At 49.1% G+C, this 18,461-nt stretch overlaps 1 protein-coding gene across 1 annotated transcript in view; it reads right to left on the bottom strand.

Annotated features, from left to right (window-relative positions):
- Positions 1–18,461, bottom strand: part of GRIK4 (glutamate ionotropic receptor kainate type subunit 4) — a 292,256-nt gene that overhangs the window by 103,002 nt on the left and 170,793 nt on the right. The window contains exons 7-8 of the mRNA XM_014785032.2: positions 10,761–10,922; positions 134–286 (exon numbers count right to left, since the gene is read on the bottom strand). Coding sequence (XP_014640518.2) covers positions 134–286; positions 10,761–10,922 — 315 coding nt within the window. The remainder of the gene's footprint in view (positions 1–133; positions 287–10,760; positions 10,923–18,461) is intronic.

The raw sequence follows: 18,461 nt of genomic DNA, 5'->3' as shown, positions 1-18,461 counted from the left end.
AATGGGGTGGCCAGAGATTGCTGTTTTATCCGGGGCAGTGATATACTAACGAGGCCCAGAAGTGAGGGGCCTTGAACAGGGTGTCCCAGTGGCAGGCTGGGCGTGGTCCCACAGGGCCCCAGCCGCCCCTCACCATGCGCAGGTAGTTCATGAGGCTGGTGCCGTGCTGCCAGATCTGGGCTGAGCCACAGGACAGGGGCTTCACGCCGATCTCCTGGCTCCGGTTCAGCTCCTGCACCGCGGTCACCACAGCATAGACGGCATCAAACAGCAGGGCCGAGGAGAGCTGGGAGAGGTCAGAAAGTGGAGAGAGGAGGCACAGAGGGAAGAAGTGATGGGTGTAAAGGAAGGGAAGGGAAAGGAGGAAGAGCAGAGAAGAGGAGGAAAAGAGAAAACCAAAACAAAGAAGAAATAAGGGCGTGTCTTTGCTGCCCTCGGCCCACCTGCTGTCTCTTGGCCAGCTCCTCTTCCCCTAACCAGGTGCTCGTACACAGCAGACAATGGTGGCAATGGCTTCTCAGAGACTGGACATCAGTCTACCCCTTTGGGCCCCACAAGATTTCAAGAGTATCTTTTTTTCTCTTTGTTCCAGGGAAGTAGCAACTTCCATGCTCTGAGGAAGAGGATGGGGCTGCCAATCTCAGGAAGAGGAAGGAACCCAGCTACTACCCTCAGATTTGCCCATTCTACAAGGCTCAGCTGAAGGTCACTTCCTCCTGGGAGACCGCCATGATATTGTTTCTTCAGATGGTCCCACTATTACAGTCTACTTTGTACTATGCAATTTTATGAGTATATATGGAGCACATGTTAAGTTCAAAGTCCAAAGATTGGTAAGACCCTATTCCTGTGACAGATTAGAGTGGAATGGGGGAGGGAGTACAGAGAGACAGGACACGAATAAGGGTATCATGGAACTGAGGGAGATGGACCCGCAAAGGCCTGTAAGGGTACAAGGAGGAAGATATCTTATCTGGTTGTGTGATCAAGAAAATGTTTCATGGAAGACGCAGCATTGGAACTGACCCCTGAAGGATTTTGGTAGATGGTTGTTGGATCTGGGAGTGGGGAGCAGCTGGGGAAGGGAGGAAGGCATTCCAGAGGTGGAACTGGATGAGCAAAGACAGAGAGGTGGAAGTGTGGAGCACACCTGGAGACGAGGATGGGAGGCGAAGAAGCAAAAAAGCAGAAAGGAGGCAGGGGTCAGGCTGTGGAGGCCTTAAAGCCAGGGCAAGAGGCCAGTGCAGCTGTTTGTCCATATTTTCCTCTCCCTATTAAATTGCAGGCTCTTGCAGCAGGAACACGCAGGACCTTAATCTCTATATCCTGCATAGTAGCATCTAGCACCGGGACCTGGCATGTGGTAGGCCCCCAAGACATATTTCTTGAATCGAATTAAATTTTGGGTGAACTCTGTCCACAAGGCTCAGTATGAACACTACATTGAGTTAACTGGATGTTTGCAGCCTTTGGAAAGCTGAAGGCTGAGGTGTTTGGGTGGAGATAGTAGGAGAGCAGAAAAACAGAAGACAGCTGTCCTTGGGGAATGTGCCATTGAAGGAGGTGACATCACTCTGCTGTGTTAATATACTTAAGGTCCCTGACAAGAGAAGCCTACTGACTATAAACGACTACAGGATCAACACTGTGCAGGGGTGCTGAGGGAAGGCCCGGGAAGGCAGGCACAGGCCCTGTGGAGGAGCGATGTCGGGCGCTGAAGTCCACCCACCTCCCCATTAAAAGCAAGTTCCTCCACTGAGCTGTGACACTCCACCACGGGCAGTGCAATACCGTCTCTTCCAAGCCCCTTCTTTCAACAGAAGAAACCATCGAGAGCACTCTCCACGGGACTTCTTACAACCTTCCTCCTACCTGGCTGGGCCCTGGGACACCAGATCCTCCCAGGCTGGAGGCAGGGAGTCCGTCTTGTGACCTCCTGGATTTTTCAAGCTCTGCGGACAGCGTGTAAGCAGCTTGAGACGGCGAGGTGCAGGAGAAACTAACACTAAAGGAACACGGAGTTTCTTTAAACCCAGAGTCTAGATCCCAGGCCTCGCTTATGTGCTGAGTGATCTGCATGCTGCACGGAGTGAGCAACAGTTCCCTGTAAACGAGAGTCAGTGTCCCTGCCTCACGGGTCACTAAAAGTGCTCTGTACACTGCGAGTATCAGGAGTCACCATCCCTGAGGGTGGGGGCTGTGCACCCCCAGGTGCAGACAGGTGTCAGCAGGTGCTCTGGAAGCAGGTGTTGGCTGAACTAAGGCTCTGAGGAGTAGTAAGAACAGGGAGCTACAGGGCAGAAAACAGACTGGGAAGAGCGACTTATTTCCTTCCCAGTTTTGCTACATTTTGGGCAAGGAGGCCGTAAAAGGAGCTGAGTGAGCTGACTTCTGAAAGGCAATTACAGGGAAAAACAGCCAAATAAAGTTCTCTGCCCCAATCCAAGTTCACTAGCATTGGAAAACTGCCTGGCCAGTGTATTCTTTCCTCCTCCCTCGCCCTCTCTCTCCCTCCCTGTCTTGATCCTTCTTTCCTTCCTTCCACCTGCTTCTTTTCTTTCTTCCCACATTTACTCAGCCCCTACAATCGGGCAGGTACTGTGGACCCCAACACCTCCCATTCTCCGCCAAGACATCCCGCCAGGCAGGAGCCATTGTGTCCCCTCTGCCTCCATTGGGTCTTCTGCCCTCCCAGCTCCATCACCCCTCCTTTCTGTCACCTGGTCCCAAGCCACCTGTCACCTGAAGACCAAGCAGGTAAGGGCACCTAAATCTCACAAGCAGGATCAGCAGACACCTCTGCAGTCCTGCTGAGCCGCGCTGACCAGTAGACTCTGTCGAATCCCTCCATCCATCATCGTCCACTCTCTCCTCCACCCCACTGCCCTTCTCTTTCGCAGCTTAGCTCCTTCTTCATTTGATTCGAGGCTCACCTGTGTGGCACTTGAAGCTTCCCAGCAAGCCTATGTCCTTTGCACAGAATTCATTTTCCCATGGGCACACGTGGCTCCTTTATTAATGGACCTCTCACATTTCCTTGCCAAAAGGACATATGGAAATTATGAATGCTACAGACTCTCTCTTTCCGCTTTAGACAAATATCTACCTGAGGGGCAATTAGTTACCCCTATTGACATTGGCTTCTAGATCCTTCAGTTTGGCTATTTAAATGATACTATAAACTAATTTCTGTCCCACCTTCTCCCCTGCCTCCCAGTTAGTTATTCTCTCCATTCTGAGATTCTCAAAATCATGGAGTGTTAGAACTGGAAGGGATCCTAGAAATCAACTAGTCCAACGCTCTCATTTTACAAATGAAGAAACTGAGGCTCAAAGAGTTCTCCTCTTGCCCAAAGTCACCAGGCAAGACAGTGGTAGGGCCAGGACTGGAACCCCAGCACCCCTTCCCCAGGCTGGTTTCCACCCCTCTCTGCAGCATTGTCTTTCCACCTTGCTTCTTGACAAGGCTCCTCTCAAGAAGCCAGGGGTGTGTCACTGCTCTATCAGATTTATTCCTGTGCCTAGCCTCCCAGGACAACGTGGGGCAATCTTTCTAGACGTGGTTACCTTCTCAACAGCAGACAGGAGCATGAGATACTGGGGGCAGGGAAGGGTGGTGGGCAGGCTTGTCTGCTGCCCTGGGTTTGGTCATCACCCAGTTTGCCTCCTGGTCTGACTGGTTGTCCTCATCTTAGCCCCTCAGTTAAGAGCCATTTGGAACTTTTGCTGGAACAGGACTATCGGGGCAGGACAGAGCGGGCAGTGAAAGGTACCATCAGTTCCTACCTAGCACCATTCTGCCCTTCTTCCTGCCTAACAGAACCCCCATTTCCTTCTGGTGTCCTCCCCTCCCCCAAGCAGCCGTGTGCTTCACGAGTGGCTGATCCAGCCCTGGCTCCCAGGTGACGCTGAGTGGTCCAAGAGTCATCCCATCCCCCCTGCCAACATGTGATTTGGGACTAGGCAAGTGGCTCACTTCTGACCAATGAGACATGAACTGAGGCCTGGAGTGAGGAGTTGTTTCTCAGAAGAGCTTCCTGTCTCTAAGAGAGGCAGTCCTTCCTCCTCCTCTGGACATCACTTTGTCAGGACGTGATACCTGGACCTGTGGCAGCCATCTAGGCTCCAGCCTGAGGATGAAGTTGACACCAAGGGTGACATAGCAGAGATGCAAGGAACGTGGGTTTCCAATGGTGTCACTCTGGAATCAGCCCTACCTCTTGACTTGTGGTGACATGAGATAACATATCTCCTTTTTTTGTATAAGGCAGTTCAGGATTTCCATCACTGGAAGCTGAGAGTATACTAACTGGTCCGGAGGCCCCGAGGACCCCCTTCCTCCCATGGGCATTGTTGCCCTAGGCCCCCAGAGAGGCGTGGGCCTCATCCTCTCTCTAAAGGCCTCTTCTTCTCACAAGGCTGCACGCTGGCTCCCGAGAGACCCCAATCACTGCAGACTCGCAGACACAGCTCACCACGCCATTTCTCACATCCTCCCACCAGGCCCCAAGCTCTTTCCTGCCACATGGTTGTCGCTATTCCCACTCCATCTGGGATGCGGTTTTCTTGGCTGATGCTCTCTTATTAGCAAATAATCCGGATGCTGGGAGATCAGTGTGTGCATGTTTGCAGTGTGCTTTGGCATCTCGAACTCTGGGGTCTTCAAGATTCTTTGAGTGCTTCTAGTAATTACAACTCTAGCAAGGGATGGTGGGGGAAGAGAGTGGATAGAAGGACCATCCTCAAGGTTCCTGTCTCCTCTCCATCTGTCTATTGCCTTCAGAGAGGTGGCACGAGTAACATGTCCCCAGTATGCTCTGGGCTCTGTCCCCAGTATGCTCTGCTCTCTGCGTTTCAGCCTTGGCTGATATGAGCTGAAACCTCCTAAACCCTGAACATCTCCTCGCAGTTCAGTCTCCTCAAGGTCCCTCACACATAACACTACTGCCCCTCTCGCAGGCTCCTGGCAATCTGCCCTGGCCTCTCACCAGGATCCTCCAACTGCTTCTCTGAGACCTTGCCTCCCATCCCTCGCTCCTCCAGCTTATATCCCCCTAGTCTCCAATCTCCTTCCCTCACCCAATTTCACCTCCGATGCTGTGAGGGCCTGTAATCTCTGCCTCATCAACTCTTCCATCTCACTCCAGAGCTCCATCCCGAAGCATCTTTTTGCTCTCCTAATTGCTTTCTCCCTCTGCTATTATTTACTAATTTAACTCTGGAAAGCATTTGGGACTGCAGTTGGGGAAAGCGGTTCTGGTACCAAAACAGCGCTGGGTCTTACTTCTGGGCCCATAGGCCCTGCCATCTCCGCTCCTCCCCGCCTTCCATCCATTTCCCTTCCCTCTCACGATCCCCCTCTGTCTTTCTGTGGCTTCCGTTCCCATCTGTGTGTGCGTGCCTCTTGGACTTGTCTCTGCTTCTCTGTCCCTGTCTCTTCTGCATATTAAATTCCCCAAATGGCTCAATTCTCATTTAAAATCCTCTCCTCTTTCTTGGCACCAAAACGTTGCTTGGCAAGGAACCCTTGATTCTCTTGTTTTTATATTTTCATTTGATTCTTCATTGTTTTTTTCTTTTGAGCTGTTTGTAAATTGTTTAGGGGAATGAAAGACTCTGTATAAATTAAGATGAATCAGTCTGACTCAGGGAGCCGTGGCTGAGTTTCTTCGCCCTCCTCTGAAATAAAAGCAAGAATATCTTCTAAACACACACCCGTAACCCTCATCTCTCTGACACCCTCCAGATCACTGGATTCCCAGGGTCCTCTGGGATGTTCATTTGTCTCTGAACCTCTGTAGCTTAAACTCTGCACCCCAATATAATACCAGGACAGGAACCATTAAAATCTCATGGAACAGTTCTTACAATCTGGGTTTTATTCAATGAAATAAACACTTAATTACAAACATCTGTTTTAGCCTAAATTCTAATTACTTAATCTAGCCATCTGTAATTTTAATGATTTCCCACAATTTTCGTTCTTTGCAGCGTGATTAATGGGAATGGCATGTGAAACTGGTGAGTATGTGTCTCCATTCACAACACTCCTTCCTCTGCTCGTGGGGTCTCTAGCAAGAAGCACATTTGCAGCTTGCTATCAGCCACCGGGCACGTACAGCCTGGGTGGGTGGCACGGAGCTTTCCTTTATGGGTACCCCTTGGTTCAGCCACTCCCTCTTCCAGCTCTTAGAACTGGACCCTCTTTCCAGCAAGCCCCACCTGGAATACTGCCAGCCAGAATACTGCCGGGAGGTGAGGAAGGGAGGGAGACACACACAAGTCAGGAGGAAAAGAAAGAGGAGAGAAAAAATTCTAAGAGCGAATAAGGAACATCGAGTGTAGGAGAGAAAGAGGAAGAGAAAGAAAGGAAGCTATGGAGGGAGGGGAAGGTGGAAAGGGAAGCAAGAACAGAACTGAGATGGAGAGAGGATGGGAGAGGAGAAAGGGAGAGGGAGGAGGGCAGTGGAGGGAGGAGAGAGAGGGAAGTACAGCAGGTCCCCACTGATGCGGGAGCTGGTTGCAGCCTTTCTAGAAAGCTGGATGGGGAGACAAAACCAAGCTGTGCTTTCTGCGAACTGACTATTTCTCGTCTTCAGCTCCCCAGCAAATGAAAGAGCTGGGCTGTTTGTGCTGGGAATTTCAGCCCCCAAAGAGACAGGAAGAGGCACCGCTTTTCAAAAGGTAGTTTCTAAAGTGAGAAGCCTTCGGGAAGATTTGTTGCTGTTTGAAGCTGTGAGCTTGCTTTCCGAATGTGAGGTGAGGAGTTTCCATAACACCTACCCTTCCTCCTCGGGGGCCACAGAGACTGTGGATGGAAGATGCTCCGGCACCAGAAGGCAGATTCAGGCTCCAGTCCAGGCTGCCCTGGAGTACCAACTTCTGGAGACTCACGGCCCACCACCTAACTCTTCTGTGCCTCAGTTTCCTCATTTGTCAAAAAGGGGTGCATGACCGCTCTTATTTGTTATTAGGATGCCACAAGGAGGAAAAAGAGGTCAAGGTGGGAGAATTTCTCGGGACGTGCTACAGTATTCCTCAGCTCTGTGCAGAGATGAAAGCAAAGGGAACGAGCGCCCCGGCCTCCTAAGCTACAAAGAACACACGTCCCCATCTTACTGCCAAGAAAACCAAAGGGCCTAAGAGAGAGCTGACTGAAGCAGAAGCAGAATCGGCGACCCAGGACTGGTTGTCCCCTCCCCATGACCAGTTCTAAGGCTCGCACGCTCTCCTCACACGGCCCCTCTGACGTAGCCTGCAGTGGGCATGGCACAGCCCTTCCCTCTTGTTCTCCACCCCCAGCATGAGGGAGAACCTCCTGCTCCCCGAATGCCCCCCAGACATTCTTGGGGAGAGTAAGATGCTGAGGCCTAGGGAGGTCTGAGACTAGATGGATTGGGAAGGAGAAGAATGAGGCCAGAGTTTTGCATCTTTTAAACTGCCCGGGCTGCTTCCACGCGATGGAGCCCCCTCTCCAGGTCAAGGAGCAATTCAGCATCCAGCCTCTGCTCCATCCACGATGCCTTCATACTCTGCTCAGCATCCCACACAGTAAATGAGCAGCAGCAAGGTATTTGCTTCCCCCTCCTCTAGAAAGCCTTCCCTGACCTCTCTAGGCAGAACAAGGGGCTTCCCCATGCTTCCACAGGGGCAGCAGACCTCTCGGGACCATTTTCCTAGAGGTGGAGGCAGATCTCCTCCCCAGATTGTGGACCCAGGGGACGGCGACTGGCTCTTCTATGTGATGGACTTCCCAACGGGCCCCCATCCTTCACCCTGCTCTGTACTCAGGCTCTTTGCCATGTGACTTTGCATTTTTCCCCTCTAAAAGGGTAGAGTAGGTTTCCTCATTCCCTGACTTTGAGTTTGTGTATGTGGCTCTCTTTGGTCAACAAAACGAGGTGGAAGTCCCAGCATGCCCCTTCTGGGAGCCTCGACTAAGAGGTCTTGTGTGTTTCTACTTGCTTTGCCACCCGTGTGCCACCACCATGAGAATATGCCAGGCTAGCCCACTGGGCCAGGGGAAGGATGAGAGGTACGTGGAGCAGAGCTGCCCCAGCCTAGATTAGCCAACCCCCACTCATGGAGTGAGCTCAGCCAGACCAGCAGAGCTGCCCAGCTGAGCCGGTTTAGATGAGCTGATCCCTAGCTGACTCTCAGATGCATGAGCTACATAAATGCTTATTGTTGTATGCTAGTGAGATGTGGGGTTGGTTGCTACACAGCATTTCTGTTGCAAAAGCTACCTGATATATTTACTAATGCTTATCCTGGGATCTGGCACATACAACGTTAAATAAACTCATTCGATGCATAACTGTGCCTTGAAGATAGAATCATATCCCATTTTATCTTCACAACCATCTTCTAAGATGGTCAAGCATAATTAGCCCAAAATTATAGATAAAAGAATCTGAGGCTCAGAAGGGTTACACAGCCACCTAAAATCACACAGCAAGAAAATGGCAAGGCCAGTATTTGAATCCAGGTCCTGTGCCTCCAAGTCCAGTGTTCTTTTCAGCACATGTGAGTGTGGCCAGAGTCGGCCCCACAGCCCAGTGCAAGGCACTGCCAGGCCTTTGTGTCGGGTCCTTACAGAACACCCCACAAGGTACCAAGGGACCTCATCTGCCTGCTCATGGTCAACGTGACCAGAGAGAAATTGGAAATGTGGCGCAGGGACCTTTTATTTCACTAGGCCAGACACCAAATGTGGAATGGTTTGGGTTGGGGCAGAGGAAGAAAGTTTTGTTTCCTTTCCTAATATTGTGCAGCGAGCCTTTCAAGTCCGTCAGCACCTCATTAGAGTACTGGAGAGATGACGGCAAGAACCGCAGACAAGACCAGGGGGACAGGGCTTGTATTCCTGCTGGGAGGGATGGGCCTGGTCCTACCCACAACACTGTGCTGAGGACATCCCTCACTGTCCCTTAAGCCATCTAGTGGGGATGAGGACCCCCTTCCTTCAGATGTTTCACCCCTGCCAAAACCTTCCTATGGATTCGTACCTCTTGCAGGTCTAAAATACCTTGTTGGGATGTGCTCTATAACCTTCAGTCCTCAAGCCCCCTTCTCCTGTCCTGTCCCCCTAATCAAAGCTTCCTGAGCTTTGTATGAGCTCTGACCCCTTAGCTACTCCTTTCTTCCTGAGATTTCCACCAGGCTACGCAATCGCAAAGGCACAGAGTTTGGTGGAATGTCACTTTGTCCATGCCCCTGCCTTCAGCAGGCCCACCTCTGGGTCACCACCTTGGCCAACTACTAATTAGGTGCCCATGTGTGCCAATGCCTAGAAATGTCCTTGCCTTATCAAAGAGGTATCCTTCCTATTTTGAAAGCCCACCAGAGAACGTCCCATTCCAAGAGGGTACCCAATTCCATAGTCAACTACTGGGCCTAATTCTTTTCCATTTCTTTCTATTTCTAAATCATTATTCTACCTCTCACATTCATTCATTCGACAGATACCCACTGACTACTTCCATTTTGCCAGGCCAATTTACAGTACAGTGTGGCGAGGGAATGATGTCCTAGAGAGAGGCAAAGTGGCACAGTGGTTAAAACTATGATCTGTAGGGGCCGGCCCAGTGGCGCAAGCAGTTAAGTGCGCGCGCTCCACTGCGGCGGCCCGGGGTTCCCCGGTTCGGATCCCGGGCACGCACCAACGCACCGCTTGTCAAGCCATGCTGTGGTGGCGTCCCATGTAAAGTAGAGGAAGATGGGCATGGAGGTTAGTCCAGGGCCAGTCTTCCTCAGCAAAAAGAGGAGGATTGGCAGATGTAAGCTCAGGGCCGATCTTCCTCACCAAAAAAAAAAAAGCTATGAACTGTAATGCCAAATGGCCTGGGTTCTGATCCTAGTTCCTCTGCTCACTAGCTGTGTGACCCTGAGCTGTTTACTTAACCTTTCTGGGCCTCAGTTCCATCATCTGTAAAGTGGAGCTACTGATAGTAGTTGCCTCAGAAAGTTGTGTGAGCTTCACACGAACTGCCTTATGGGGCTCTGGGAGGCTTAAATGTAACATGGCTAGGACAGGACCCAGAAAGCCACGCAATCCCCCTCTCCTGGGAACCTGCTTTTTAACAGATGGACACAAGAAGATGTACTTGCCCTGCCCCACAGAGTAAGGACATCAGACCCAATGGAGAATGCCAGGGAAACCTTTGCTTCCATAACACACACAAGGAGGAAGAACATGATGAGAGCAGAGAGGAAGGCTTTCTGGATGAGCTCCTACTCAGGGCAGTGGTCCAGGCGATGGAAAGAGTGCCAGACTGGGAGTCAGCTCAGAATCTAGTTTCACTCTGCAAAAGACTTGGTGTTTGCCCTTAAACAAGACCCCCATGCCCCCACCCCCATTCCCAGCTTGGCTTCAGTTTCTTTATCTGGAAAATGAAGGAGAAGATCAGCTAAGAGGCCCTTCCAATAGTAGGATTCTTGGATCCTCACTCGGGCAGTTCTCAGCCACAGGATTACTGGGAGTCCAGCCACAGGAGGCTGTGGATATTGCTAAATGACAGCTTGGTGCCTCCATACAACCTTCTCCCTGCTGTCTCCTCTGCCAAGCTTGCTGTGTACAGCTCATCACCTCCCACACCTTCTCTCTTATAACCACTTCCCAGCACTCTACACACCTCTTTTTGACCTGGGCCTGGAGAAGGCTGGACTCCAGGAGGTTTTGTGCCCCAGCAGCTGGCCCACTGATGAGGGAGTCTGTGGAGGTGAAGGGGCACCAGGGAAGGGCTCTAGTGGGTACTTACCGCAGGCCCAGTGAAGGGCACGTGGTCACAGTTCTCCTGCCAGGACTGGTTGAGGCTCTGGGCAAACTCTTGGAAGAAAGCATGTGATTGGTTGAAAATGGAAAATCCCAGGATGTTGACACGATCATCCACAAGGCTGTCCATTCTCTGGAGTGAGAACTCCTGGAAAGACCCAGCAGTCAGAAACAGAGCAGAGTTAGGAAGGAAAGAAGTGTGGAGATGGAGTTTGTGGAGCACATCTGGGTATCTCCTTCTAGTCAAATGAACACTGACTGCCAGGCACTCTGCCAGGTCCTAAGGCTCCAGAGAGAACTAAGAATTGTTCTTATGAGAGCTCACAGTGTTGGGGGAGGAGAGAGAAAAAAAGAAATAAGCAGAATGAGCTCTAAGAAAGGTATGCATAAGATGTACTGGATGGAGAGAGAAAGAAACACTAATGGGCGTGGCGGAGGCAGGACCGTGTCTGCAGAAGGTGTGACCCTCGAGCTGAGTCTTGAAGGATGCATAGGCATTTCTGAGGTGGAAAATGTGGATGGACAAAAGCTATTCCAGACAGAAGTCATCATGGATACAAAGGCATGGGGGAAAGAAAGCGTGTGGCCCTTTCAGCCAGCTGCCTGTGGTATACTTTGACAGAAGCATCACTCCTGAAAGTGTGGTCCACAGAATACCTGCCATCAGACTCACCCAGGTATCTTTAAAAAAAAAGATGACTCCTGAACCCTATCTAACACCAATTGAACCTGAGTCTCTGGAGCTGAGGCCCAGGAGTCTGCATTTTCAGCAGATCCCAGGGTCTTATGCACATCAAAGTTTGGGAGTCACCAGGTTAGCACAGAGGATGCATGGAGTAGGGGAATGGTGGGAAATGAAGCTAGAGAGGTCACCAGGGGCCAGAGCACAGGGGCCTGGATGCCAGGCTGGGGAGCGTGCACTTGATCATGAGGGACTGTCAGCAGAGGAGTGAAGTGACAAAATCAAGTTTCCTTTCTAAGAATCTCAACCTGAAGGTCTGCAGATAGACTTGTGTCTTCATTTATTATTATTTTTTTCATTCATTTAATAAATATTTAAGAGCTTATTATGTGCCAGACACAGGCATAGAAGATGTTCTAGGCACAGAAGATACAAACAAGAGAGACACATTTTCCACTCTCGAGGAGCTTGCAGGTTAGTGGAAGAAAGAGATTGTAAGTAACAGATAAATACATAGAATTTCAGATTCCTATGGGGGGTTAGAGTGGTGAGCTGCTACTTTAGGTGAGGCAGTCAGAGAAACCCCATCTAGGGCAGTGACATTTAAAAACTCAAGGGAATTCTCCCAGGACCCGTGGCCCTCATCCCATCACCCAGCTGGGGACAGGTGTTATCTCAGCAAACTAAAACCTGCAGGCATGAGCCCCATTGAGGCCAGTTAGTGTTATAAAGAGAAGAATTGCCCTCCTCAGGCAGGCAGAGCTCGGAGCCCTGAACCTCCAAGCCCACTCCCCCTTGGCTCTACACAGGAAAACCAGGCAAAAGAGTGTGATTATTTGGCTCTCCAATCCCTGCTCCTGGAATAATGCCTTGAAATGTGGGTCAGGTCATCTTTGTGCACTGAAGTCACATTCATCACACATTCATTCCAAGTGCCTTGCACGCAGCTCCACACAGACCCAGGACTAACCCATCAGCCACTCAGCCTGACTTGACAGATGGCAGGTGCCTTGGGCTTACTTTCTGGCTAGGCAGAAACATTGCTTTTCTTCAGCTGGTCTCCTTTTCTTAAGACTTAGCTCCTCCAGGCCCTTGGCACATCCCCTACATCCTCACTCTCATCTATAGCCACCACCAAGGCCTCAGGCTGCAGGCCTGAGCTCCCCTGCTCAGAGTCTAGCCTCATTAGCCACAGCTTGCAGACTGAAGTTACCAAGATTCCTTTGGAGCCACCAGCCCTTGACAGTGTGGAGTCGGATGAGGATTAAGTGTATTTTGGATCCTGCCACATTCCTATTAGGCAAACATGGACATGCCAGAGAACATATTGATTCATAAGCTGATATTATCTCCTATCTCTCTAACAGGGCAGCTGCCCATGCACTGTGGGCTATCAGCAGGCACGAGGGAGCAGATGGCTCATGAGAAGAGATGCATCTGGCAAGGGGGAGGTGGTGGGGTTGCAGAGCCAGGCTGCTGCTAGGCAACTGAGAGGCCTCACCAGTCATGGTTGGTGTGGGGGGAAATGGAAGATGGCCCCTCTCCCTTGGCTTCCTTGTCAATGTGGGCAGCTCATCACCCCTCCTCTATCCTCTCCCCACATGCACAGCCTGATGGAAGGAGGCCCATTTCAAGAAAGCCCCGATGTCCTGGATGTCTACAGATTCACAGTGGCACTAGGGGGGATAGAGTGGATAGGGGCTTTGGTGTTCAAATCCCGGTTCTACACCATACTGGATGTATGACCTTAAGAGAGGTCTTTAATCTCTTTCAGCTTCAGATCCTCATTTTGTAAAATGGGAACCATAATGACAGCAACCTCATAGGCTATTTCAAGGAACATGTAAGATGTGTGCAAAGGCTTAGCATCATATCTGGCACGTGAGAAGTGCTCAACATACGGTAGTCACTGAAATACTACCACAAGATCTCAGGCAGCTCTGGCCCTCTCCTGCTTTAGATCCCCTTGTCTTGGAAACCTGAGTTAGGAAGGTGTTTCCTTCAAATGTATGTTCTGGGCAGAGTAAGAATGAATGAGTTAATTACAGACACTTAGAGACAGCCCATCCAGAAGGCATTCTGTCTAATCTTCTTGCCTTTTAATTCCTACCTTCTTATCCCTCAATTATATCCTATTTTCAAAGTTCCGCTTAAGACAAAAAGATCCAGGAGCTTCCTTGATAATTCATTCTATTTATAATGACTCATGGGAGAGCTTGTAAAATGACAAGAAACCAGGTAGTGTGTTCTCTTATCATAATTTCCCAGGACACTCTAGGACTCTACTCCCTAGGCATCCTCACAGTTAGGAAATGCTTCATGCCTAAACTTAGACTCTCCTGCTGCTATTGAAGGCTGGTTTCTAAACTAATATGGGTTTCTACACAACGAAAATCTTCTAAATCAATATTTCCCAAAGTGTGTTCCTCAGGACACTAGCTTTTCCAGAGGATGTTAACAGAAATTTCATGAGAACAAGGTTCCATGTTCGAATAAGGTTAGAAAACATGTATTACATCCACCTTTTCAAGATTCATAAAGCATGCTAGCATAGTAAAGGTTTAAAGAAGCTCTGCAGTGAAGCAGCTTATTTAATTTTGTTTAATCCAGAACCTTCCAAACATATTGACCATTGGACTCTTTTTTTCCCCAAAACCTGTGAATGTCTTGCAGTAGTGTTCTACAGAACTTTGGGAAATGATACTCTAAACATATTCAAGGAAACATGTATTATAAACCCAAATCAACTGGTGGAGACATTTTGTTGAGAAGGATATTTCATAAAATGAACAGATTTCAGGATTGGAGGGGATTAATGGCCATCTGGTTCCTGCTGCCCTCCACGAGCTCTAACGAAGCACACACACCTGGCTCACTCAGGTTTCCTGTGCTCCCCCAGCCATGCTACCTGGCTGTGACCTTAATTGAAGTGAGAAAGGGCTGGGAGCCCTGGGGTGTCACAGGTTCTCAGGGTGACCTTGATTCTCTTCTTATAAATGTCTCAGGAAGGAAAATCCGTGGGTCCCTACTCCCAAGGGGAGTAGATTACATCGTCATGGCACGAAGGGAACCTGATGAAGAACAGAGCAAATGGCCATCTGGCAAGGCCAAGTGTGGGGCAGAGCCCAAGACCAAATCTTCAGTTACTGCAAGTGTGCATGGCTTTGTGACAGCCCTTGTACTGCTGTCACCTTGTCATGCATGTGGCCTTTCTCTCCAAAGGCCTGTGTGTTCCCGGAGAGCAGAGATGTGTCTGCCTCTCTTTTGAACTCCATGCTGCACCAGGCATAGTACCTGATACCTGGAAGCTGTTTGGTAATTGCTTGTTGAAGACTGTTGTTTGAAGACATTTCAGTGCCCTGGGGTCCTCACCGTGCCCAAGTCTGATCACTAATCATACAGTCTTACCCTTACAGAAGGTGTAAGAACACGAGTAGAATTTGTACCAACCCCTGATTGTATTTTGAAAAACAAATTCCTGACAGCTTGTTTTCTTACCACTGGGCTTTCTCATTACAAAATTTTAAAATGTGCATGCATGCACGTGTCTCTGAGTGTATGTGTGTGCATGTGTGTGAATTCTTGTGTATACAACGATTTGCAGGGAACCAAATAACTACTGTTGAAGGTCATGTCACAGCTACAAATGAATACAGGGGAGTGTTACCCTGGGAAGAAGGGTGTTTTCAACAGGCGTAGAAGGAATGCCTCATGGATAATGACTTGAGAGCAACGTGGAAAGGCATCATGGTTTCAGCTGAGTGTCCCTCACTTTCCCCAGCAGGTGTGACATTTCCAGTGTCCTGGTTTACCTACAAGCACCCACTCACCAGTCAGCTGCAGGGACCTCTCCATGGCTCTACAGTCACCAAGCCAGGAGCAAGGGCAGGCTGTGAGTGGGGGGCAAGATCAGTTGACTAGAGCCAAAAGCACAAGAGGTTTTAATGATCCAGATTCAGTTTCTGTGCTTGACTTTAAGGAGAAAATCAGGAAACCAAAGCACAGGTCCAGACTGTGTCCTTGGGTCAAGTCCATTTCCTAACCCTTCACCACCTGGGCCTATGCCCAGATGAAATGGGGAGGTAGGGGAGGTGGCATTCTATGATGTCCTCTCTGCCCAGCTGCCGCTTCTCCCTTGCATTCCTAAACCACTAAGCACATTATTGTTCCCCTAGCCACATAAGCTAGAAACTTCAAAGGCAGCTCAAATCCCTCTTCTTTTAACTCCACATCCAGCCAGTGGCCAATTCTGTCAAATCTTTCTCCTAAATGTCTCCTGAATCTGTCCTTTCCTTTCCAGTCCCACCGGGGCACCTTCAACATTTCTCCTTTGCAACAGCCTCGTAACTGACACCACACCTCTGATCTCAGCAGACATGACCACTACACTGTACAACTCCCAGGGCCATTTACACGGATGGCAATGTGAAAGGTGGCCCCTGGAGTTGCGCAACGTGGCAATCTCAGAAGACAGCAGAATGTAGTAGAAAGAGCACAGGTTTTGAAATAAGACAGTCCTGGGTTCAAATCCTGATTTGGCCACATACCGGTTGGGCAATCTTGGGCAGGTCAGTAATCTCTCTGAACTTTAGCCTGCTCACCTGCAAAATGCAGATAAGAACATCTACCGTGCAGGGGTCATCCATGGAAAGTGGTAAGCACGTAGTAGGCACTCACGACACGTGAGGACTCTTCTCTTCAAGTGTAATCTACCCTCCATGCTGTCCCCTTCTCCCTCCTTCTCCTGGTCCCCATGCTACAGCTGGGTCCTAACAAAGGGAAATATCTGGCCTAGGGTCTTCTCCTCCCTCCCTCTCTCCTTCCTCACTCTGTAACAAGTTATTCTTAGCTATTTGTCAAATGAGAAAAGTTTTGCTAAATAAGTCACCATAAGGTGTTAATTGCTTGGTGTGGCTATTTGTGTCGAGACAGAAGGCTTGAGTCGAAGTTCCAGATCTTCCAACCGTAAATAATTATAACAAAGCAATAATTATAATAATAATAACTGCTACAATTTATTGACCACCAATTGTGTGCCTGGCAGAACTAAGCACTCCACATGCATGATCTCAATCCATCCTGACAGCAGCCCCGTGGCAGGAGTTATCAGCATTAATTTATAGCTGAAGGAACTGAGACCCAGAGTAGTGAAGTGGCTTACTCAAGGCCACAGAGCTGTAAACAAAGGGGTCTGGATTCAAACCCAGACCCTAAAATTAGTATAATTAGTAGCTGACTTCAAAGCCAGTGCTCTGTGTTCTTGTACCACTTACCCACCATTGTGTGTGTGGCCTCAGTGTGTGGGGCACCAAGGTCAGGGGCACTATGAGTTCACTGTGATTGAGCCGTAAAATATCTGGCAAGATTGAGTTAAAATTGATTTCAGAATACACAACTTGACTTTAAGACGAGTGAGACAATTTGCAGCTACAAAATGAACACTGGTAGTCTGAGTAAAGGGATTACCGAACATCCGCTAAATCTCTGCATGAGAAGGATTTTAATTACAAAGGAGTCTGGGGCTTGGTGTGGGCTCCAGACTGAGCAAGTAAACAATGATCTTGAGAACATGGAGAGCGGAGGTTTGCCCCACACCATATCTGTTCAGCACGCAGAACCCAGAGAAGGAATACGAGCAAATGCCAGGTGCAGCAGGTGGTGAGGAATTAGAAATAAATGCAGTATAACTGAAGACGTGTGTGGCTAAGATGCGTAGAGAAGTAGGCAATCAAATGCAGATTCATGAACTTGGCCAACTTTTGCTGAGAGGTGTTCAGGAGCCTCAGCCACAGCCTAGTAAAACCTCTCTACGGTCACCATCATTTGAGCCACAAATGCTTCCTGCTGGCCTGTGAGCTGTCTCGCTCATTGCTGTATCCCTGGTGCCCACAGAAAACAGCAAAACCAAAAGCTGGTTCTTTGGTTTAATTAAACGACTAGGAGAGTAATTGTGCTGAAGAGAATGGGTATAGATTTGGAGTTATAACACTTAAAATTATATACTGTCTATTGGTATTTTGTCCTAGATTTTCCCCACTGAAATCCTGTATCCAAAACCCAATCTTTGTTTTTTAAATTTTTTAATCTCTTTGTTTTTATCTCTTGTAATTAGACAAGTTTCCTCATTACAAAATGGGAGAATAACACTTCACAGTGTTGCTGAGAGACTTAAAAGAGATATAAGAAAGGGCTACATAGACTGGAGGTATGATACGAACTCCTTGAGTTATTAGTTTTATTAGTAGTAACAATAAAATAGCTCAAGGAATGCATTTTGCATACACTTTCAGGCATCATTAGCAGGCAATGAGGAAGACAGTGTGGGGAGGGAGCCTTCCCAAAGCCTTTGGGACTATGTCACAAAGGTGGGTCATAAAGCCCTCAGCCCCCGTTGGCCTGAGAACCTCAATAACTCCCTTCCTTCCAGCGCCACAGGCAACCTACAAAAGGTGCCATCCCAATGCCTCTATGACCTCTGGTATCTCTCTGAATTCTGCCACCTGGACCCAGTAGGGTTCTGACTGTCTTTCTTTGCAGACCCTTCACTCCAGAACTGGTTCTTATTCTTAATGCAGTGTTTCAAACAGTCCCTTGCTTCTCGGCTGCTTTCACCCAAGACTCAGTCTTTGATCCCCGCTGCTTCATGCTTAGCCCTGGCCCCTAACTGCCTGGGAGGGGAGGCCAGTAGCCCTATATCACCCAGAACACAAGTCATTTACTAGACATCAATTGACTATTGAATGTAATAACTTCCATCAATGCGGCTCTACGTAGCTTACAAGGCACTTTCATATATTGCTTTTGGTCCTCATGAGCACACTTGGAGTGGACAGGACAGGTTTTATTCATATTCCCACTTGGTGGAAGAAGAAACCGAAGTGCCTAGGAGTTAAATGTCTTGCCCAAAGACAGACATGGGATTAAGATCCGGCTCTCTGGCACACAAGATCAGTGCTTACTATTCCATCCCTCCTACTGGGGCTCAGCACTGGGCTCACTCACCAG

This window comes from Ceratotherium simum, chromosome 7 (genome assembly GCF_057802395.1).
Source record: "Ceratotherium simum simum isolate JZ-2026a chromosome 7, ASM5780239v1, whole genome shotgun sequence".
NCBI classification, from domain to species: domain Eukaryota; kingdom Metazoa; phylum Chordata; class Mammalia; order Perissodactyla; family Rhinocerotidae; genus Ceratotherium; species Ceratotherium simum.
Note: the sequence above shows the minus strand (reverse complement) of the source record. Positions and strands in the feature narration are given on the sequence as shown.